We start from the raw sequence: 25262 nt of genomic DNA on the forward strand, positions 1-25262 counted from the left end.
CCAAGAAAACTCTTAGAACCACTTATAACTGACAAGGACAACATATTAAATCCAGAATATCAGGTAAATGTACCTGTTTTAATGACTTCAGAACTTCAGCTCAATCCAATATTCTACTCTATTCATCCCAATCTAATATCATTAGAATCCATTCTCGCATGTGTTTCCCTACTAATACAAATAAGCAAGAGCTTGAAATTCTTTTAATGTACCTATCCCCTACTGGAACAGACCTTGAATCACCTCCATGAGGCATGCTGTTTCTGACTCTAGGTATTAGGTCTTTATGCAATGAGAACAGGCATGACCTTGTAAATCCAATATCTTAGTTGAGACCTTTATGGTATCTTTAAGCAAGGAAAGGCTTATTTTCTCAGAGAGTTGAAGGGGAGTTGTTTCCACTGACAAGGGAAGCTCAGAAGGATTAGAATTACAAGCTCTCAGATTCTTCTGAATCCACCCAAATGTTCTCTTTCCAAATATAGGGGTCCCAGTCTTTCCAAATTCTCTAATTTTAACATGAGACTTTTCCCCACATTTGTATTTAAATTCCATTTAGTTAACAATACACTGTAACATTAGCTTCAGATGTAGAACCTAATGATTTGTCACTTACATACAACACCCAGTGCTCATCACAAGTGCCCTCCTTAATCCCCATCCCTCCACCGACCTCCCTCCAGTAACCCTGTTTGTTCTCTATAGTTAAGAGTCTGTTTTCTGGTTTGCCTCCCTCTCTTTTTTTAATCCTCTATGTTTATCTGTTTTCTTTTTTAATTCCACATGAATGAAATCTTATGTTATTTGTCTTTCTCTGACTTATTTTGCTTAGCATTATACTCTCTAGCTCCATCCACGTCATGACAAGATTCCATTCTTTTTGATGGTTGTGTAATATCCCACTGTATACATATACCACCTCTTCTTTATCCATTCATTAGTTGATAGATATCTGGGCTCTTTCCCATAATTTGGCTATTGTCGATAATACTGCTATAAACATCAGGATGCCTGTATCCCTTTGGATCAGCATTTTTGTACCCTTCGGGTAAATATCTAGTAGTGCAATTACTGGGTTGTAGGGTAGCTCTATTTTTAACTTCTTTTTTTTTTTAAGATTTTATATATTTATTAATGAGAGACACAGAGATGTAGGCGGAAAGAAGAGCAGACTCTATGCAGGGAGCCCAATGTGGGACTCGATCTCAGGACCATGGGGGCACACCCTGAGCCAAAGGCAGAAACAACCGCTGAGCCACCCAGGCGTCCCTATTTTTAACTTCTCGAGGAACCTCCATACCATTTTCCAGAGTGGGTGCACTGCATTCCCACCAATACAAGACACTTTTTGAAGTTTTATGTAAAGTTTATATTCTAATTATGTATATCACATCATTCAATTTGCGGCCTTATCCTCAGACATGTGTGCCTTATGGCTACATGTGCATATGTACACATGCATGCGCAGGCTCCAAAGGAACCATCTTGGTCTGGCCCAAGCCTTGAGCTGAAATTTCCAATTTTTAGACTTAACGTTTTGTTTCTGTAAACTCTCTAGAACAGTCAGAAGCAGCAATCCCATCTCAAAGACCTGGCACTTGTTATGGCCACAATGGCGAGTACAATACCTATGACATGCCCTAAAGTCTTCCCTTCAATGTATTTCCTATCAAGCAATAATAATGACAAAATAATTTAAATAGTTGTGATGTCACTACATGCCACAGATTTCTAGTAACCCACAGTAGGACAGGATTCTACATGATAGACAAGCAGATGAGCAACCCAAAACCAGAATCCCACTTTGAGAGACCCTTTCTTAGGGCCCTTGGTAGATATAGTTGGCAAACGTAAATATTAGTATCCCCTCTCTGTGTTCACGCCCATTTTACATTGCCCCAGTTGATGTTCTCCAACAGACATGTGAATACAGACCAGCAAGCCCCCAACCAACTGACCAACTGTGCGCTCCCCCTTCTGACATCAGCTAAGCCTGGCCCAGATCAGCCTCCAGACCCATGAGCAAAAATAATGCATCATTGCTTTCAGCCATTAAGGTTTGAGTGGGTTGTTATACAGCAAAAATTGTTATCAGAGCCCTCCTAGTCTTAAGAACTATTATCAGTCAGGGTCCAATCAGGAAAATCAGGGTATTTCAAATGAGAGATTTTAATTTGAGAACTGGTTACACAGGTGATAGGACTGCTAAGGAGCCAGATGGGACAGTGAGGAAATTGAGAAGCTGTGACTACCCCGAGAGCCAGAGCAGCACAGGAAGGAGGTGGTGGCACCAAAGGTTGAGAGCCAGGGCCATCGTTGGGGCTGGAACCCATTGCTACCACAAAGGGCACAGCTATCTGGTGGGAGCTAGAGTCACAGAGTGGACTTTAACTTTGGCTTTATGCTTTTTCTTTAAGCTCTCTAGTGCCATTAGACACAGCCACTTCACCTACCTGTTGGTCCTTGATTTCTTTATGTCCTTCATTTTGTTAAGTACATTAGTATATGTGCACAGCACAGTACCTGGTGCATGAGTATCATAGGAGTCATCATTATCATATATTTTGCCCCAAATCCTTTGCCTTTGATGAGCATCTAAGTCATGGGAACCCAGGGACAATGTTTACTACTATATTCCACAGGGTGCCAGAACCCTATCTCTGAATACTAAAGTGGTTTTTAAAAAACTGACTTTAGACCCAAACAAGGCCTGAAAACCAACTCTAGATTCCTCCTATTTCCCTAAAAGTATGTGCTTACAAACCCTCACTCTGGCACCCAAACCTGAATTTGTTGGGGCATTGATACTGATTCTGATTCATCCAGACAGAGAAAGAACTTGTGAAATGGCATGTTGGGTAAAAATATGGACCCGTCAAATCTTAGCAGCCTTACACAAAAACAAGTTTCTCACTCACTCTACATATGCAAGTGAGGGCTGGAGGCAGAAGTCTGCTCCAAGTTACCAGTTGCAGACCCAGAACAATGGAGAGTCCACTATCTGTGATAGTTCTTGTCACAGTGTCAAGGGAAGAGACATACCGGAGAATCACGCAGGGGCTCTTCGGTGCCTCAGCCTGGAATGATCACACGCCCTTGCTAAATGCAAAAGGGCTAGAAAGCAGTGATGAGTGACAGCAATGTTTACTACAGAAGAGTAGGAAGCAGCTCACCATCCTTAGCAAGTAACTGCTGGAAAAGAAATATAAATGGAGGGGATCCCCGGGTGGCTCAGTGGTTTAGCGTCTGCCTTCCACCCAGGGCGTGATCCTGGAGACCCGGGATCCAGTCCCATGTTGGGCTCCCTGCATGGAGCCTGCTTCTCCCTCTGCCTGTGTCTCTGCCTCTCTCTCCCCGTCTCTCAGGAATAAATAAAATCTTTTTTAAAAATTAAAACCAGGAAATACAAATGGACAGTACGCAGATTGTGTATTTCCTTTTTTTAAATAAATTTATTTTTTATTGGTGTTCAATTTGCCAACATATAGAATAACACCCAGTGCTCATCCCGTCAGTGCCCACCTCAGTGCCCGTCACCCAGTCACCCCCACCCCCCGCCCACCTCCCCTTCCACCACCCCTAGTTCATTTCCCAGAGTTAGGAGTCTCTCGTGTTCTGTCATCCTCGCTGATATTTTCACTCATTCTCTCTCCTTTCCCCTTTATTCCCTTTCACTATTTTTTATATTCCCCAAATGAATGAGACCATATAATGTTTGTCCTGCTCCAATTGACTTAGTTCACTCAGCATAACACCCTCCAGGTCCATCCACCTCGAAGCAAATGGTGGGTATTTGTGTGTTTCCTGTGGGGGAAATACACAGGTAAGATCCTGCCACAGGTACAATCTGAATACCAATGGCTGATCCCAACACCGTTATCGCCCTGCTGATCTCCATGCCTTTGAAAATATCTTGCGTAACGTTAGCCCTTGACTCTGTTACACATAATTTCAAATTGAACCCCCTTAAGGTTCAAAGTCCCAGGTAGGAGAATCTGATTAGAATGCCAGGAGTTTAGGTTGTGGGTTCACCATTTAGCTGCAAAGGATGGGGAGAGGAAATTTCTGCCTATTGCACCTTCCACAGTGAACATAAGGATGCTCTTGCTTCTTGAATTTAAGATTCCCTATAAATGGTGTTTGGGTTTCTGGGCATATAAAACATAAAAACATGCATTCTGTAGTTTAACAGTTTTGCATATTTAGGAATTTTATATAAACAGAATTACACAGTATGTGACCTTTTTTGGTCTGGTCTCTTTCACAGCATCATTATTTTAAGGTTCATTTATGTTGTTGCACATATCAGTGCTAAGTACTATTCCATCACAAGGACACGCCATAGTTTGTTCATCCATTCACTTATTGATGAGCATTTGTCGGTTCCGCCTTTTGGCTACAACCAAGAAAACTACTATGAGCCGTCATGAACAGCTTTTTCTTTTTTTGAAAGATTTGATTTACTTATTTGAGAGAGAAAGAGAGATCTAGAGAGAGCACAAATGGGGGGGTGGGCGGCGAGGAAAAGGAGAAGCAGGGACGCCTGGGTGGCTCAGCGGTTCAGCGTCTGCCTTCCAGCCCAGGGCGTGATCCTGGGGTCCCAGAATCGAGTCCGGCATCGGGCTCCCCAGAGGGAGCCTGCTTCTCCCTCTGCCTGTGTCTCTGCCTCCCTCTGTGTGTCTCTCATAAATAATAAAATCTTTAAAAAAAAAAAAAAAAAAGGAAAGGGAGAAGCAGACTCCCCTCTGAGCCGGGAGCCCAACGCAGGGCTTCATCCTAGGACCCTGGGATTATGACTTCAGCTGAAGGCAGACTCTTAACCGACTGAGCCACCCAGGTGCCCCTCTGAATTTTTTACTGTGTATGTGTCTTTCTTTTTCAAAAAGAAAAAACTATTTCAAAAGAAGAGTATCTTAAAAGCCATCTACAAAAAACCTACAGCAAATATCATTCTCAATGGGGAAACACTGGGAGACTTTCCCCTAAGATCAGGAACATGACAGGGATGTCCACTCTCACCACTGCTACTCAACATAGTACTAGAAGTCTAAGCCTCAGCAATCAGGCAACAAAAAGAAATAAAAATTTTTAAAAAGCTTCTGCACAGCAAAAGAAACAGTCAACAAAACTCAAAGACAACCTACAGATGGGAGAAGATATTTGCAAATGAGGTATCAGATAAAGGGCTAGTTTCCAAGATCTATAAAAAACTTATTAAACTCAACAGCAAAGAAACAAACAATCCACCATGAAATGGGCAAAAGACACGAACAGAAATCTCACAGAGGAAGACAAAGACATGGCCAACACGCACATGAGAAAATGCTCCGCATCACTGGCCATCAGGGAAATACAAATCAAAACCACAATGAGATCCCACCTCACACCAGTGAGAATGGGGAAAATTAACAAGGCAGGAAACCACAAATGTTGGAGAGGATGCGGAGAAAGGGGAACCCTCCTGCACTGTTGGTGGGAATGTGAACTGGTGCAGCCACTCTGGAAAACTGTGTGGAGGTTCCTCAAAGAGTTAAAAATAGACCTGCCCTACGACCCAGCAATTGCACTGCTGGGGATTTACCCCAAAGATTCAGATGCAATGAAACGCCGGGACACCTGCACCCCGATGTTTCTAGCAGCAATGGCCACAATAGCCAAACTGTGGAAGGAGCCTCGGTGTCCATCGAAAGATGATGGATACAGAAGATGTGGTCTCTGTATACAATGGAATATTCCTCAGCCATTAGAAACGACAAATACCCACCATGTGCTTCGACGTGGATGGAACTGGAGGGTATTATGCTGAGTGAAGTAAGTCAATCGGAGAAGGACAAACATTATATGGTCTCACTCATGCGGGGAATATAAGAAATAGTGAAAGGAGAGGAACTGAGTGGGAAAAATTAGAGAGGGAGACAAACCATGAGAGACTCCTAACTCTGGGAAACAAACACAGCGTTGTGGAAGGGGAGGCGCGTGGGGGGATGGGGTGAGTGGGCGATGGGCACTGAGGGGGACACTTGATGGGATGAGCACTGGGTGTTAGACTGTACGTTGGCAAATCGAACTCAATTAAAAGAAGAATAATATAATAAAGGTACACGCTATCTTAAATTAAGAGTGATTATCTCAGAAGAGGGTGATTACATTTGATTATCATTTTCTTGTTTGTGGTTTTATGCACTTGACAAATTTTGTAACATGAAAATGTGTTACTTTGACAATCAGAAAGTACTCATAAAACATTCCTAGAAAGGATAAGAAGGAATTAGCTTTACCTGGGATAGTTGGACAATGACTAAAAGAGGATGCGGAAAAAGAGGGCGCATGTTTTTTGTCATTTATTGATACCTACATACACTCACAGCACAATGTATTCAAAATACATTTCTGTAAGTAAAAATCAGTCATCAAGAAAGATAAGGAAACACAACAAAGGAAACTAAAAGCAAACCATTTTTAAAAACCCTTTTTCAAATGGGACAAAGTTCCACCATCTGGCAGCAAGGAGAACTTGCGACCACATGTATCATTACGACAGTATCATTGTGACTTTCTAATGCTTTCATCATCAAGAGTCTGGTGACATCACCACAAGCAAAAGATTCAAACATAAGGAGAGTATTTTACAATATCTGATTTTTAAAATACAGATTCAAAAATGTAGTGATTGGGAAACACCCTAGGACTTCTTCTTTTTACATCACCAAAACTAAAGGTAAGGCTCTTAGGGAGAAACTGTATAAAAGGTGGACAATTTGGCAAAATCACAGGTAGGGGTCATTCCCAGACCTTGCCTTAAAAGTATATTGTACAAAATAGGTGACATTTCAACATATTACAGGCCCTTAAGAATAGTATCTTTGAAGGTGCGCTCTCAGAAAATAATCTGACAGATGGACTCTTACCCCATACATAGGATAACTCTTTTTGTTTTTTTTTAAGATTTATTTACCTGAAAGAAAGAGAGTGCAAGCGGAGGGAGGAGCAGAAGGAGAGGGAGAGAGAGAAAATCCCCAAGGAGACTCCCTGCTGAGCTCGGAGCATGACATCGGGCTGGATCCCAGGACCCGGAGATCATGACCTGAGCCAAAACTAAGAGTTGGACACTTAACTGACAGAGCCACCCATGCCCCTGTAATATTTTTAAATTTAAAAGGTGAATTTAAAAATTCCACATTGTTGGAACTAAATTGTAGAACTAATTGTCCAACTAATTGTTGGAACTAAAATTGTGTCAAATTCAAGCCTTCCCGGTCTGGTATTGTCTATAGAACAGTCCAACAGAAATATAATGCAAACCACACTTGTAACTTTAAACATTCTAGAAGCCATATTGAAAGAGGTAAAAAGAAGAAACAGATTAAATTCATTTAAATATTTTATTTAATCCACCATATCCAAAATTTCATTCCAACATTTCATCAATATACACAATCATTAATGAGATATCTTACGTTATTTTTTCAATAATGAGTCTTCAAACTCCACTGTTTGGACTAGCATTATTTCAAGCACTTACTAGTCACTTGTTGCTAGTGGCCACCATGTTGGAAGGTCAGATCTAAGCATCTTGCTCATTACATAAGTGTTTAAAAAGTAAGTATCAGAGGCCTCCATTTTACTCCAACACATAACCCAAAAGCAGGACCTGTTCTTGGATGATGCCTACTGAAAACCAATTTATGCTTGTCAATAGAAATCCTTTTTTTTCCTTAAGTAAACTCTACCCCCAATGTTGGGCTCAAACTGATGACCCCAAGATCAAGAGTCACATGCTCCACTAAGCCAGGGAGACGCCCCATAGGCAAAGAGAAACCCTATCTAACACCTTCAGCACAAGCTCAGTGCATTGGCTGGAGCCAAATATTCTATTTTGGAGTGTAGTGCCTTTATTTTAGATTTTATATCACTGTTTACAAGAAAATACCTTTAAGAAAGCTCGTATGTTTTTTAGGGTTACTAGTCCTATAGTCTTTGAATAAATTATTAGTCTTCATACCTTTGTGAGGAAAAAATATATAAAAATAAACTTTGAGGGAAGAATATATTCCATTGCATAAAAACATCATAAGGACATCATTTTCTTTTCTCAAAAGCATAAGTGGAAAAGAATGACAGTTTTACTGCATTTCCTTTAGGCATTCAAGGTGGACTTTGATAAAGGAAAAGGAATCTTACAGACATTCTGCATCGGATCTAAAAAGTATCAGTCAGCATCCTGACATTTTTGTAGGCACTTCAAACAAAATATGTGGTTTCCCTAAATCTGCCTTCTTCCTGAAGCCAAGCATTCTAGAATTAGAAATCAGACACTTTGGTGGCCAAATTTCCATAAATTGATTCCCTGATTAGTTAATTAGAAGATGGCAAGGAAGTTGTTTCTTACTTTCCAAAAAAAAACCCTCCTTTTCTCCTCTTTTTTTTTTTCCTTAGGGGAGAATGAACTCTAAATGGAAGATGCTGTTATTAACTTCATTTGCTTTATTGCTGATATTGATTAAGTATCATTCCCGGTAAATATAAAAGATTGATGAATCATCACCTTTTTTTAAAAGAATTTATTTATTGATCCATGAGAGACCCAGAGAGAGAGAGGCAGAGATGCAGGCAGAGGGAGAAGCAGGCTCCCTGGGGGGAACCCCATGTGGGACTGGACCCAGGACCCCGGGGTCACGCCCTGGGTCGAAGGCAGATGCTCAACCGCTGAGCCCCCCAGGTATCCCTGAATCACCATCTTTAATGATTGGCAGAGTTGATCTTAAATGCAGAGTTTTGTCCAAAAATTGTTAATATACACTCCCTAAGTTAATTGGAGATTGTCTCCTCTTTGAGGAACTATTTAAATTATAAATATATCCTTTTACTTTTCAACATTCAACAAATATTTACTGAGCATCTTTTTGGCACCAGGTCCTGTGCTAGGTGCTGGGAAAACAGTAAAACGGCCACCCAAAGTGACTGCTCTTACGCAGCTTTATATTCTAGGTGGAGAAGATGGATAATAAGCAAAGGAATATATAATATAAGGTCAGGAGCTTTGTATTTTATATAAGAAGCTATGAAGAAAGAAATAAGGCAAGATAAGAACATAGAGAGTGTTGGGCACTATTTTAGGTACATTTTAGCTTAAAGTTATGACAGTGTCCCACCTGATAGGAACAAGACTCAGAGTAACCCGCTACAGAAACAGCTGTACCGGGAATATGTTAAGCTGCTAGAATTCTCTCATAGAAAAATTCCAATTCTCCCCTCCTCCATGCCTTCCTCTTTATTCTCTTTAAGCAAACCAACGTTCCTGACTGCTATTGGCAAATCAGCTATATTGTGCGAGCGGATGTCTTTTGAAACAAACCTGGCTTTGGTATCATGTTCTAGATGTTACCTCCCAGGGTGTAAAGGACTTGTTGTCACTTGTAATAATATTATTATAATCTTTTTGAAGATAATGGACTCAGTCAAACAGAAACTAGGAGACCACAGCTCGTTGCAGGCCTGGATTCCAGACCTACAATGCCATGTCAGAACTGGATGCCATGTATCCAGAACCATAGCATTATGCCTGGCACATAGTAGATATTCAGTAATTATTTGGCTAACAAGTGGGTAAGTGAATGGATTCGAATTCCAGATTTTTTGTTATTCCCATTTGCATGGGCATTTGTTCAAATTCAACACTAAAGTATCTTTTTTCATTTATGTAAAGAATGAACAACCATCTACAGGAGACAAATTTCTGCTGGTAAGAATCTTTGTTCTGTAAGTAGTCTACAAACTGCACTGAGGGCAAACTGCCTGGAGTCAAGTGAGTTCTAATGGTGATGGCAGTCAACAGGAGCAGAAAACTGGGCAGAAATCTCTAGAGACAACCATAGACAAATTTCCTGAGTATCAGTTTGGAAATATTTGAGGCACGTGTACATGTACCCGTATATGAGTTTGCATGAACGTGTGTGTGTGCAGGTCTCCAAATTTTGCTCCCTCAACACACTCACCTGCTTATACCAGACAGATTTTTTTACATTTGCTATAGTTTAAGTATCTCTGTCTGGATGATATTTTCCTGTAGATTAATAGACCATGTAGTCCGCCATATTTTCTACAATGACCATTTTGTAGAACCCAAGAAATTAGTGAAACCAACTCCCCCCCAAAAAATAAGCTTTTAAAAAAGTTCTCCATTTGTCACTATACATTTTTAATGAAGTTAGGCATGGTGGACAAATTGGATTTTGAAAAAGCATGAGTCTTGAGCAATCCTTTATTAAAATATTTTTGGCTAAAAACACTTCTGAAATGTCAAAATGGGATGCACTTTCAAAGTTATTATTTAATATTTGATTTTGTAATTATGGATTCACAGGAAGTTGCAAAGACAGTAACGAGGTCACATGTACCCTTCACTCAAATTCCCCCAGTGTTACATCTACATAATTGTCATGCAATATCAAAACGGGAAATTGATGCTGGGGACAGTATATATATATAATTATACACCATCTTATCATGTGTGTAGGTTTGTAGACTGCCACAGCAATCAATACACAAAACTATTCATCACCACAAAGACCTCATCTGACCTACCAATTACACTCACTCCCAACCTCCTCTCCTCAACCTTTTCTAACCCCTAGTATCACGAACCTATTCTTATCTTTATAATTCTGTCACTTTGGGAATGTTTTATAAATGGAAGTATGTGATCTATTGAAATGAGCTTTTTTTCACCCAGAATAATGCTTTTGAGATCCAGCCACCTTTTTATCTCAATAGATCACTCCTTTTTTGTTGCTCTGTAGTATTCCATGAAGGGATGTGCCAAAGTTTGTTTAACCATTACCTACCTATTGGGGGAGTTTTTAAAAAAGACTGATTTCTTTATTTGAGAGAGAGCATTAGTGGGAGCAGCAAAGGGAGAGGGAGAAACAATCTCAAGTAGACTCGCTGCTGAGCACAGAGCCTGACACGGGGCTTAATCTCATGGCCCAGAGATCACTACCCAAGACTAAACCAAGAGTCAGGCACTTAACTGACTGCTCCAACCAGGTGCCTCTACTGGGGGACATTTTGGATGACAGCTCTTTTCTTACAGCATCTGAAAAATATTGTTCCACTTCCTTTTGGGTCCATAGTTTCTAATAAAAAAAATCCATTTTCATTCAAATTAATTTTCCCCTATAGGTGAATCATTTCTGTTTTCAAGATTATTTTCATGTTTAGCTTTCTCTTCACCTTTAGCTTTCAGAAATTTGGCTAGTAATGTTACTTTGCATCTTTTAAGATTATCCTGTTTGGGGTTCACTCAGCTTCTTGAATCTGTATGTTGGGGGGCATGTTCAGTCATATTTTTAATACTTTTTCAGCCCCATCCTCTTTCTTTCTTTTTGGGATGTTAGATCTTTTGTTTTGGTCCTACATATCTCTGAGGCTTGTTCTTTTTCCCTCCCCACGCCACCCACCACTCCCCCCCCCCCGGTTTTTTTCTGTTGTTCAGGTTGAGTGATTTGTTATTCTATCTTCAAGTTCGCTGATTCTTTCCTCCATCCTCTCCATTCTGCTGTTGAGCCTATTTCTTGAATTTTTATTTCAGTTTTATATTTTAAGTTCTAAAATTTCCATTTGGTTCTTCTTTACATCTTCCATATCTTTAATAAGACTTTCTATTGCTTTGCTGTGACTTCCTATTTTTTCACGTTTCAAGTGCTTGCAATTTCTCATTGAAGCACTTTTACAAGCAGCTGCTTCAAATTCCTTGTCAGATAATTATAATTGTGTTATCATGCCATCTATAGATTATCCTTTCTCAATCACATTGAGATCTTCCTGATTCTTGGTATGATAAGTGATTTGTTTTCATTGAAACTTGGACAATTTGGGGTATTACAAAACTCTGGGTCTTATTTAAATCTTTTGTTTTCACAGGCATCCTCTAACATTGCTGCAGCTGGGAAATAGAATGGCACCACCTCATTTCTGTCACTTGAGGGATGAAACTTTTGACACTTGACTCTGCCTCCCTTGAAACTCAATGAGGAGGGGCTCCTTGTTACTAATGAGCAGGGATGAGAGTTTGGGACCCCCACGTGGTCTCTACTGACACAACCACAGGGGGACTGCTACAACTGCTGAGCAGTGGTGACAGTTTTAACCCCCATTAAACTCCTTTAACTCCACACCGGTGGGGGAGGGAGGGGATTCTCATTTATGGTCTGGTGAGGGTAGAAATCTAGGCTCTCTACTTGGCCTTTGCTGGAGAGATGGATATGGGGCCACGGTTTTTCCGTAGTATTGGCCTGGAAAACAGTGAGTAGTACCTACAAGTTCTCTGCCTTGGTGGGTGGCCCTTAGCTATCAAGAGCAGCCTTTATTCAGGGTTTTTTATTTATTTATTTTTTTTGGTCTGTGCCCATGCGTCTCTGGATTGCTAGCTTCTCTGGCACCCAATCTGGGCTATATGTGCCAGAAAACCTGATCTGCTTTCTTCTCATCTCCTTTCAGAGTCTTCTTTTGTTTTATATGTAATCTCCCGGGTTTTTAGCTACACTAAGTGTTGGGAATGGGGAAAATTAGTATCTCTTCCATTTTTCTAGAAGTACTAGTCACTTAAAGTTATTCTTTTTTTTTTTTTTTTATGATAGTCACACAGAGAGAGAGAGAGAGGCAGAGACACAGGCGGAGGGAGAAGCAGGCTCCATGCACTGGGAGCCCGATGTGGGATTCGATCCCGGTCTCCAGGATCGCACCCTGGGCCAAAGGCAGGCGCCAAACCGCTGCGCCACCCAGGGATCCCAAAGTTATTCTTATTTTACAAAATATCCCCAGTTTATGAAAGTGAAGTTCCTTCATAGACTTGTTAATTAAATAAATAACTTAAAGGTAAAACAAGATTTTAGGTGATTCCTATCTTTAAGTGAAAATTAAAGATAAACATCTAGATCCCTACTCTAACCCCTTTAACACATAATTAAGTATCTATCATATAGTAATACATGATAAATGAATTAAATCTGTATTTTTGTCTAAATACACATTATTTTTCTTGCTCTGTTATATATCCCCCATTCAAGACCCATACTGTTTCTTGCCTACATAACTTTCCTGAACTAGCTCTTATCCTTCCAGACCCAGTTTACATATTTCATCTCCAAGTGCTTTCCCTTAACCCCATATCTAGGTTGGATGCACTGTTTATATGCTCCCCTTGGAGATGTGTTTTTCCCTATTAGTAGTTAACACTCTGTACTGTAATTGTACGTTGACTGCTGTCTTTCCAGCTAGTCGATTGGCTTCCTGAGGGCATCTAAATGTTCATAGTTATAGAACCAGCACCAAATAGTGCCTGCCATATGATAGGGTCACAAAAATTACTTGCTAAATAAGTGGATTACTCTTAACTTGACTTTCTCTTTGTACCCAGGGATCATGAAGCCGAAGAACCTCAGCTCTCAGACTGGTTTAATCCTAAATAAGAAAAAATATTCTACACACACATACACATAATAATAATAATAATAATAATAATAGACTACTCAATTTAAACGGGGAAGATTTTTTTTCCATCATCAAATTGTACCTATCCTAGAAGCCTCCAGGCCTTAGGAGTTTGAATTTTTAAGGCTTTTATATATAAACCTGATGTCTATTTACCAAGAATCAGGCAATTGGGGGTCATAATAAGAAAACTGTTATCTAGTCTAACATTCCTGGTTTTATTAGGGGAAAGAAAAAAAAATCTTTTTAGTAGCAGACTGAAAATGCCATTAATGACTCCTCTTGATTTTGGCATTAACACTTGGGGGAGAGTCTCATTCTTTATAATGGTTATCAAATATTCTATTTTATGGCTATATACCATAATTTATATAGCCAATTCCCTGTTGGTTTTGAATCGTCTGCAATTTGAGAGCTATTATAAGTCATGCTTTGATGAACATTCTCGTACACGTATTTTTGTATCCTCTTATCTGTATGATGAATACTTACTGTAACATCATTAGTTTAAGAGATGTAGACATTTTACATTTTTATTCAGGTTGCTAAGTTGCCTTTTAATAATTATACCATTAATTTTCTAGTCCACAGTGGATAACTGTAAAAATATTTTGTTTTATAAATTTACATTCTATTCTAGTAGTATTAAACATTTTGTTATTGGCAAAACTGTTAGTTAAAACATCTCAATTCAATTTGCATTTCTGTAACTATTATTGAATTTGGTCATCTTTTATATATGTGTTCTGTGTTTGTATTTCATATTCTGTGAATTCTTTTTCCATATTTATGTTTTTAAAATAGCCTCAAGTGCATAGAATTAAATAATAATCTTTGCTTCATGACTCACTCTCATCATTATGTTATGCAAGATCTGCCCACATTATTCGTGTACCTTCTTGCTTGGTTATTTTTTTTTTCTTATTTTCAGTGAAACAAGAACTTCAACATCCAGCTCTGCCTTTTCCAGTAACCCCATTCAGTCTCCTCACCCTCTGCCTTGAACCAACCTGCATCCTGAATCCTGCTTTATCATCCCCTTGCTTTCTCTGTTTTTAATATAAATGTAGGTCTTCCGACTGTATTCTGGAAAAAAATACATCTTTAAATTTTAGCTGTTGGTAACTTTCTAAAGATATAACGCTGTGTGTAATCACCAGGGACTTATTCTGATCCTTAATATTAGATTGCTAAGATTCGTCCAAATTGCATATTACCATCATTCATTTTGATGGCTGCACAATAGTTGACTATAGAAATATACCACAGTTTGTTCATCCATTGTCTTAGTAGTGGGCACTTGAACTGTTTCTAGGTTTGTGTTATTATGATCATTAAGAAGTAACACTCTTGTAAAAGGCCTTTCCAAAGAGTTCAAAGAGTTTAAAATACAAAAAATTATAGATAAAATAGCTGCCCAACATCCACCTCTGACCTCACTTTCAACTACTGTTTCCCTCTCTTCACTCCAAACATGCTGGCTCCTTGTTGTTCTTTGGATACCTCAAGCATGCTCTCACATGGGGATCTTTGCACCTGCGGTTTTTCTGCCTGGACCATTCATCCTCCAAACAGTGAAACGGCTCATTCTTTCACTTCCCTCAGGACTCTACTCAAATGTTATTTTATCAGTGAAGCCTTCTCTAATCACTCCATACACACCAGCACACCCATTCCCTTTCTCCCTTACCCAGATTTGTTTTTTTTCCATTGCTCTCATCAACATTTGACATAATGTATATTTGCTTGCTTATTCATTTATTATCCGCCTCTCCCATGAGAATGTGCCTAGAAAAAAAAAAGCATAGACATAGTAGAGGTTCAATCTTTGTAAAATAAATAAATACATGAGACCCTCTGTTTAACTGAAATGATAGCACTTCATAACAATGTAATAGTACTGGTAGAAGGCATTGTGCCTTATTATGAAGCATCACTTTGGCTTTTAGTTTAAAATGAAATTACCTCTTCAATATTGAGATATCAGAGAAGAAGTTCATTTTGGTTCTTCTTAAGTAGAAAAAACTATAAGCTTAACGTACATACAAAAGAATAATTATCTCAGAACAGCTGATAAAAGTGTGAAAAATAAAAAATTTAAGAGGATTTTGCCTTAAATATCCAAACATATTTTAGCATCCTTGTGATCAAATCAACCTGGGATAGATCAGAGGAGTAGTAAAGTATGTATCAAAGTTGATATATAACAAAAAATGGTATTTTAAAATCAGTTCTTCTCCTGAGGGATATATTTGTTTGGACAACCAGGCCTTGCATTTTTTTATATTCTGAAGTTTGCGTGCTTGCCTGACCTAGTATTTCTAAACCCCTTTCCCCTTTTTAAAAAAGATCTAACTTACATTGATTTTCACTGAAATTATACGGTTCTGTCGCTACTCTTGTAAATCTGAAACTTAACCTGTAGGGCATCTGGGATGCTAAGCTTGTAAAATGTTCTCCTTTGCTTTTATCTTCAGTGTATCTTCTTAATCCTCTTTCAGTCTGATTAATTTATCTTGTTATGATGAGAATAAGGTGTAACCTTGTGGCTGAAGACTTGCCAAGAGTGGAGATGTTCTCAAAATAGTGACACGTCATCTGTAGTCACAGATGGAACATCAGGTCTGAGAATAAAGATCTTGGTACTTAACTGTCAAAAAAAAAATCAGTAAGGAAAGGATGGATTATTTCATAAATTATACAGATACTAGTGGCAGTCTAAGTAGGTGGTGGGGAATGGAACCTTAATATTATGGCATAAATAAGGATAAATTCCTGATGGAGGGACACCTGGGTGGCTCAGCAGTTGAGCGTCTGCCTCACTCTCAGGGCGTGATCTGGGTTCTGGGATCGAGTCCACATTGGGCTCCCCACAGGGAGCCTGCTTCTCCCTCTGTCCCTGCCTCTCTCTGTCTATGTCTCTCATGAATTAAAAAAATCCTGATGGATTATAGACTTAATTGTAAAAAGTAAAGTGATAAAAATTTTTGTTAGAAAATCAGTATGACGACATGTAAAGTCTAGGTAGGAAGGAAATCTTCTGAATTAATGCTGGAAATCTACTATTTAAAAAGACATATTTCACTATATAAAAATTTTTGACTTTTATTTGGTTTAAAACAAAAATTTAATAGACAAAAAATCTGGGAAAAAATTATTTGTAATACGGGTAATAGAGTAATTATCTAAATATAAGGAATTTTTATGAACTGAGAAAAAATTAGTAATTCAACAGAAAAATATGAAACTTGGGGTGTCTGGGTGGCTCAGTCAGTTAAACATGTGACTCTTGATTTCAGCTCAGGTCATGATCTCAGCGTTGTGAGATGAAGCCCAACACTGGGATCTGCGCTGAGAGTGGAGCCTGCTTGAGATTCCTCCCCTCTTCCTACCTGCCCCCACCTCTGCTCATGCTCTCTCTAAGATATATGTATGTATGTATATATATATATTAAACTTACATTAGAGCAGATTAGAGATCACCTGTAAGTATATGAAAAGATACTCAAATTCAGAGAAATGTAGTGTAATAATGAGCTATTACTTATACCCATCAAACTGAAATCTTTTTAAAGTAATAACCTAATAGTAATGGGGAAATGCTGGTAGGACAGTGAAGTATTGCAGCCTACCCTTTAAAAAAGCAAGTGGATAATTCTTTTTTTTTGTGGATAATTCTTTTTTAAAAGATTTATTTATTTGAGAGAGTGTGAGTGAGTGGGGGGCGGGGGAGAAGCAGAGGGAAAGAATCTTCAAGCAGACACCCCGGAGCACACAGCCCCAAAGGGACTCGATCTCATGACCCATCACATCACAACCTGAGCTGAAACCAAGAATAGGCACTTAACCGACTGAGCCACCCAGGAGCCCCAGGTAACAACTATTAAAAATGAACATATGGGGGATCCCTGGGTGGCGCAGTGGTTTGGTGCCTGCCTTTGGCCCAGGGGGCGATCCTGGAGACCCAGGATCAAATCCCACGTCGGGCTCCCGGTGCATGGAGCCTGCTTCTCCCTCTGCCTGTGTCTCTGTCTCTCTCTTTCTCTCTGTGACTATCATAAATAAATAAAAATTAAAAAAAATGAACATAAGTATACAGCAATCCTCCTCCTGGGTCCAGCCAGTAAAAGTAACAGCAACAACACCTAAAGACATAAGATCAAGGTCTGTTGCATCATTTTTTCTTTTTTTCTTTTTTTTTTCTTGCATCATTTTTTCATAATGACAGAAATCACAGAAGTAAAATGAAAATCTATTCATAAGGAAATGGCTAAATAACTGTCCACAGCTTGGAATATTGTGCGGCCTTTACACAGAGTGAATAAGAACTAGCCCCGATAGCCCGGAAGGATTTCCACAAACTCGTGCTGAGTAGAAAGGCAAGGTGTAGAAAAGGATGCATTATCTCATTATAAAATAAACCAGATTTTTTAAAAAAGATTTTATTTATTTATTCATGAGAGACCCAGAGAGAGGCAGAGACACAGGCAGAAGGAGAACCAGGCCCCACGCAGGGAGCCCGACGTGGGACTCGATCCCAGGACCCAGGGTCACGGCCTGGGCTGAAGGCAGGTGCTAAACAGCTGAGCCCCCCAGGCTGCCCTAAAATAAACAAGATTTTAAAAGCTTGGATATATGCCTGTATTTCAGCATATGTGCATATCGCACACATATTATGGCTGGAATTCTACCAATACGGCAGGAAGAAAAGGGCACGAACCGGCCGCTGACCCCACAATCTGACCAGGAAGGAGGGAGGCGGGAAACTCGCTGAGGGGCAGGAGTGCAGATGAGCTACAGCCCCGGGAAATTCTCTGCTGCCACCGTGATCTACCCGCTCAGGGTATATTTAATCTCTAGGACATCACTTCTGCTTCTTATACTTTTTAGACTTGTGTTCTGTTTCCTAAAACCAGATACACATCAGTATAACCTTGACTTACAGGAAGAGTCCCCACCCTGTCTCTCCAGAACTACTTTTTGAACAAATTATACCTCCCATGTCAAAGGGACACGATCACACCTCATGATCATGATCACGGTCTCATCTCATCAAATCTTAGCTTCTAGCGCTGAAGTCACTTCTAATCATCTTAGCACCTACTCTCTCTCTATTAAGAATGTGCCTGTCTTGGGCCATGTATAGAATTTCCCTCCTTCATTATCACGCTTCTTTCTACCTTATCCCTGGGATACTCTATAGACTGTGACACTTCAGCACCCTCATCTGCACCTTCCTTCTGCAAATTTCCATTGTTAACAATATACTTCGACGGTAGGTCACTTTGTATCCTGCCGAGGACCATCCGCTCAGGTCTCATGAAGCATTTTCTAAGCTCCTCAGATATGGAATCTATCCGGGTATGAGGGAAACAACTCAAGTGAGATGAAGTAACTTTAGTGAAGGGATGGTTGGCAGAGATTTGAACAAGGTTAAGAGACCCAGCAAAGGATATGGAGGCATCCAGAAGCTTGCAACAGCAAGAAGCTGTGACCATCGTCCGCCTAAAGGGACGAGGGGAGAGACAGTGTTCCTGGAGACCAGGGATTTCTGGAACCAGGAAAGGGCTGCCCAGCAGAAGCGGTGGTTGTATGTGGACACAGCCAGTGTCAAGATCTCAACAAAGCTGGGAGCGAAGAAAACAGGCAGCCTCTTTTCCTGCCCCCGACCTTTATGTTGGTGGAACCTACTGCAAGTCGGAGGGCAGGGAACTTGGGGTGATCAGTCTGCTCCCAGGGCAGGCAAGGTAGAGACAGACTGAGGGTGGAGAGTGGAATGGTAAACGGAGAATAATTGATACAATCCATCCTTTTTGCAACTAAGCATCATTTCTCAAATTTGATTTAGATGGAGAAGCTCATGTTCCCCAAACAGGGGAAATAAAAAGTCACATCAGGGGATCCCTGGGTGGCGCAGCGGTTTGGCGCCTGCCTTTGGCCCAGGGCGCGATCCTGGAGACCCGGGATCGAATCCCACATCAGGCTCCCGGTGCATGGAGCCTGCTTCTCCCTCCGCCTGTGTCTCTGCCTCTCTCTCTCTCTCTCTCTCTCTGTGACTATCATAAATAAATAAAAAATTAAAAAAAAAAAGTCACATCAATCAGGGGGTATCATCAAGGGGATGGTGATCCAGCCATATTCCCAACCTAAACTGTAATACTTGCGTTGTCTAGCACCCTTCTATAAGGCGGTGAAGGGGGCAAATAATTAACACAGCAAATCACAGCTGCAGTCCCGCTCCTGTAGCTGTACAGGTGGTTGGCAATAAAAGGAGGTAGCTAATAATCCTCGCCCTATAGTGTCTTCATCCTCCGCTAACCCCTTTGAAGGCCAGAGTTTCCGTCTGATGGGGTGACTCAAACCTCCAGCCCTGAAGACTGATTCCCTTGGTGGTCTGACCTTATGAAGTTGCCACAATTTCCCACTGATCATTATTACTGGAAATGAGAGGAGTAGGGGCAACCCCGAGTCTCCTGCACTGGATATGAAGCCCTCCTGGCCGTCACTGTATCTTCCTGGCGCGGGAGACCAGTCATGCCAGCCCGCGCGGCAATGCTGTTTCCTGCCTGTTGGCCCAGCAGCACGGGGAGCCACAGCGTGACCTGCTATCAGGTTAGCAGGACCAGGACTTGTTTCCTAGAGGAAAGACTCCTCCCGGGGGAACTGAGAGCACTAAACGTGATGAACCCAAGGGCACAACGAAGGCAAGTGAACATTCCATAAGTGAACCATTAGACATACCTGTGAGCAGGAACATCCCAACATCCACCTTGTTCTAGGAACTGCGCATTTTAGCTTTGGAAGAAACGGTGCGTCGCGTTGCTCCCTGATTCGCAGCGTCAAGGGCGTACGACTACAGAACCGTTTCTCCACCTTCTCAGGGAATTCATCTCAGAACTGACACTGAAATGGAGACTTTTCCTGGCTATTCCACTTTCCACCAGGTCAGCTGCCTCCGGACAGCGCGGCACACGGTCGGGCCAGAGAACTTCATGGCAGCAGGCCAACTGCTGCACCACGTTCACCATCAAATGAGCACCTTGGAAGGAGGCAATGTTACGTGCGACTCAATGGCAGTTAATAAGATATTCTGGGGAAAATATTCTGCAAGTCAACAAAGCTGACAGATTTGTAGGCAGGAAAAGCAAATTTCTACCCAGAACATAAAACATTCCCCGGAGGGAAGAGTTTTGTCCCTTTCTTCACAGTCTAATGTATCAACCCGCCATCATTTGGTTAGCTGGTCCCCCTGGGAGACGGTGTCACCCGTGGGCTCTGACGGCCCCTGTTGTTGGCAAGTTGGCTGCTCAGCACCGGCTAGAGCTCAGTTTTAGCAAGGGGATGTCCACAGCACTGGGCCCACGCGTAAACCCCACTGGACCCCAAGTAGCTGGGCCACCTTACACGGAGACAGTGAGGCAGCCACAGTGGAGACCGGGCAAGGCCTGTCTGCCTCAGGGGACAGACCAGCTTGTCCTCCTGCTGGCCCAGCACCTCCCGCACACCGCACACCGTGCCCTGGGCCGCAGCCGCCCCCACACTTGCAACAGGAATCTCTGACTCCTACGGGTCTCCTGCTCCCTCCTCTTCTCTCATCAAACAACTTCTAAGCCTAAGTTTCTGACCGCCTTGTGCTTTCAGAAGTTCTTTTTGTTCTACCAGGGAATCTTTGATCTAATGAAGAGAGAGGGATACTCTTCAAATGCTTGTCTTCTCAAATCGATACCCATTTGCATCTGTGATGTGCCTGTGTCACTGTGATGAGGGCACATCTGGCCAATATTTAGGTGGAGTTTGAGACTTGATGGAGTCAAAAAGAAGTGTGTGATTATCAACTACAAGAAAGGTTTAAAAATAAATGTACAACAAATAAATGTGGAAGTTTTAAAAAAAAAGTCCCTAAAGAATTTTTTTTATTATTATTAATGTAGTATTAAGGGTTGCCGAATCTTGTCTGGGTCTGGATTTGTAAATAAAACCTGTAATCACCAAAAGCCAAATGGCTTCTCATTTTGTATTCAATTCCTTCCGAACTGAAGGTGTTAATTTGGTTTAACAGTTTAATGCTCTGCCTCCGGCTGAACTGTTATTATTACTTTTGTTTGCTTGCTTTGTTTTTTATTTATCATCACTAACACTGCCGCTTCTGCATTATTTTGTTATTATTAGGAGCAAACCTAATACTAGCCTCCTGTTTTGGACTAATCTTACTCCCTTCCAGGTCGCACTGCTGGGCCTGTAGAGCAGCAGGAAGGGTGGGAAGAAGGCAGTGTAGGTCTCCCAGGAGAAGAGGGAGGAGGACACGTGCAGGCGGTGGTGCTGCTCTAGGCAATAATGACAGTCAGAGCTCAAGGGAACAACATCCCTGGGCTCCAAAGGCAGTCTCGGTGGACCGACCGAAGCCCAGACTGGGAAGGCCAGACTGGGAAGGCCAGCTGGCTGGCCTCGGATCCCGACTCTGCCGTTTGTTAGCCGTGTCACTGACTCGACCAATCTGCACTCGCATCTCCTCATAAGAAACACAGGGCTATGGTGGCGCTCAGACTGTAGGCCACTGCGAGGGTCAAATGAACGCTGCAAAGCTTTTCCTCACCGTGCCTGGCACAGGGTGAGCACCGTATCCTTAGCGATTATCACTTGGCCCACAACTTCTGTTGTCGTGATAAAGTGGTCCCTGCCTAATTTGTTTCTTTTTGTTCAACAAAAAACGTCCTGATGTAAAAACAACTGACTGGTTTGCACCGATCATATGGGAAGGAACTTACAATAGACAAGTCCTGGAGAAGTACTACAAGAGGCTGAACATCACCATAGGCTTGGCTGTGTTTGCTATGGGCAAGTAGGTGCTACTGACATTCCTCCTTTTTTATTCTGGAAAAACATAGATGAGCGCCCAAGAACTCGACATCGAAAGAGTTCCTCACAATTAATCCTGATCATGATTTCCGGCGGATTGCATAATCACGTGTATCGGTTATTTTCTCCAGCCACAGCCAAGTCCTTTACACGACTTAGCCTCTCTTTATTACTATCCACTTAGATCTCTTTTCCTTTCTTCTCAACCAACTTTATGGCTCTTCTCAGGCCCCCAGGCTTACTACCTCCTTTTTCACTAACCAACACAGTTAAGCCTCTAGACCCAACTTCTCTGCTCCTGCCTACTGGTAGTTCTTTAGCAACAAAAACGTGTTAGACAGCATGTTTATTTTATTTTATTTTATTTATTTTATTTTTTTTTATTTTATTTTTTATTTAAAAATTTTGTATTTGAGTATAGTTGACATACAGTGTTACAATAGTCTCAGGTGTACAACATAGTGATTTGACAAGTCTATATGTTTTGTTATGCTCACCACAGATGTAGCTACCATGTCACCACACAGTGCTATTACAATACCTCTGACTATATTCCCTATGCTGTATCTTTTTTTTAATAAATTTATTTTTTATTGGTGTTCAATTTGCCAACATACAGAATAACACCCAGTGCTCATCCCGTCAAGCGTCCCCCTCAGTGCCCGTCACCCATTCACCCTCACCCCCTCCCTCCTCCCCTTCCCCCACCCCTAGTTCATTTCCCAGAGTTAGGAGTCTTCATGTTCTGTCTCCCTCTCTGATATTTCCCACTCATTTCTTCTCCCTTCCCTTCTATTCCCTTTCACTATTATTTATACTCCCCAAATGCATGAGAACATACAATGTTTGTCCTTCGATTGACTTACTTCACTCAGCATAATACCCTCCAGTTCCATCCACGTTGAAGCAAATGGTGGGTATTTGTCGTTTCTAATGGCTGAGGAATACTCCAGTGTATACATAGACCACATCTTCTTTATCCATCATCTTTCGATGGACACCAAGGCTCCTTCCACAGTTTGGCTGTTGTGGACATTGCTGCTAGAAACATCGGGGTGCAGGTGTCCCGGCGTTTCACTGCATCTGTATCTTTGGGGTAAACACCCAGCAGTGCAATTGCTGGGTCGTAGGGCAGGTCTATTCTTAACTCTTTGAGGAACCTCCACACAGTTTTCCAGAGTGGCTGCACCAGTTCACATTCCCACCAACAGTGTAAGAGGGTTCCCCTTTCTCCGCATCCTCTCCAACATTTGTGGTTTCCTGCCTTGTTAACTTTCCCCATTCTCACTGGTGTGAGGTGGTATCTCATTGTGGTTTTGATTTGTATTTCCCTGATGGCCAGTGATGCGGAGCATTTTCTCATGTGCGTGTTGGCCATGTCTGTGTCTTCCTCTGTGAGGTTTCTCTTCTAGACAGCATGTTTATTTTTTTTTAAACTTTTTTTTAAATCTTTATTTATTTATGATAGTCACAGAGAGAGAGAGAGAGGCAGAGACATAGGCAGAGGGAGAAGCAGGCTCCATGCACCGGGAGCCCGATGTGGGATTCGATCCCGGGTCTCCAGGATCGCGCCCTGGGCCAAAGGCAGGCGCCAAACCGCTGCGCCACCCAGGGATCCCTAGACAGCATGTTTAAATGACGTGTGTTCTCCTGATGAGTTTTAGCAAAATAAGTGTTTTGTTTTCCGTGTTTCACAGGTTTGTAGATCAGTACCTGCAACAGTTCATCCACTCTGCTAATAAACACTTCATGAAAGGCTACAGTGTTATCTTTTACATCTTGATGGATGACTTCTCCAAACTACCTCCCATAAAGTTAGGCCCCCTGCGAACACTTAAACTATGTATTATATTCAAACAACATACGTGGAAGGACTTAAATTACATATACATGAGGAACTTCAGTGTATACATCCTAGGACACATCCAGTATGAAGTTGACTTTCTCTTCAGTATGTCTGTAAACCAGATCTTCAAGAATAACTTTGGGGTGGAAAACCTGGGCAAGTCTGTAGCCCAACTCCACGCATGGTGGTATTTTGGACATGCCAAAAACTTCCCTTATGAGAGAAGATCTAAATCAGCAGCTTTCATCCCTCCTGGAGAGGGAGATTTCTATTACCATAGTGCAATTTTTGGTGGCACACCCCGTGAGGTTTTAGCCTTCACTGAAGAATATATAAAAGGAATTCAAAACGACACCAGAAGAGGACTTCAGAGCACATATGAATGTTACCTAAACAAATATTTGTTTATCAATAAACCCACTAAGTTGTTATCACCAGAATACAATTGGGATCTAAATTTTAGAACTCCCCCACAGATTAAACGTGTGAAGATAGCATGGCAGTCAGCAAGTATTTGATGCTTATATTATTAGATTTATGGATTAATAAGTGAATCATCACAATAATTCCTCAAATATAAAACTTATTAAATGTTTCTGTGTTCTAGAAACTTACAAAAATGTGCAATCTTCCAAATAAATTGTTTTTCTCCTTGCAATTTTGAACCATCTAAATCTACCTAAAGTGGATTAAGAATAAATGAATATTGATTTAATGTTAATGTACCAGTGCTGTTATTATCTATATATTATAAATAATGTAGAAATACTTTTAGAGGCATAAAATGAAGAAACACACCCAGACTCTAGTTCAGAAAATAAAGATGGATAGATGGACAGATAGATGATAGATAGATACACGTACACATACATACACAGTGTCAAAGGGATATATGCAAGGGAAAAAATAAATATTCATCAACTCACTCATAAAATACTCTTTTTAAGTGTTTGGGAGATATACACTGCTTGTATTTCATCTCAATTAGTATTTAATCTATTATCTGATTGAACTTAGCTAAACTAGAGACGTTCTACCAAAAACATCATACCTCTATTGCTACAAAGAC

General features: G+C 41.0%; 1 protein-coding gene across 1 annotated transcript in view; it reads left to right on the forward strand.

The window, feature by feature from the left end:
* The window catches only part of LOC112923002 (glycosyltransferase 6 domain-containing protein 1-like), a 28856-nt gene extending 4145 nt beyond the window's left edge, over positions 1–24711 (forward strand). The window contains exons 2-4 of the mRNA XM_072731761.1: positions 13418–13462; positions 22193–22330; positions 24045–24711. Coding sequence (XP_072587862.1) covers positions 13418–13462; positions 22193–22330; positions 24045–24711 — 850 coding nt within the window. The remainder of the gene's footprint in view (positions 1–13417; positions 13463–22192; positions 22331–24044) is intronic.
* Positions 24712–25262: the final 551 nt, after the last annotated feature.

This window comes from Vulpes vulpes, chromosome 12 (assembly GCF_048418805.1).
Source record: "Vulpes vulpes isolate BD-2025 chromosome 12, VulVul3, whole genome shotgun sequence".
Lineage (NCBI taxonomy): Eukaryota > Metazoa > Chordata > Mammalia > Carnivora > Canidae > Vulpes > Vulpes vulpes.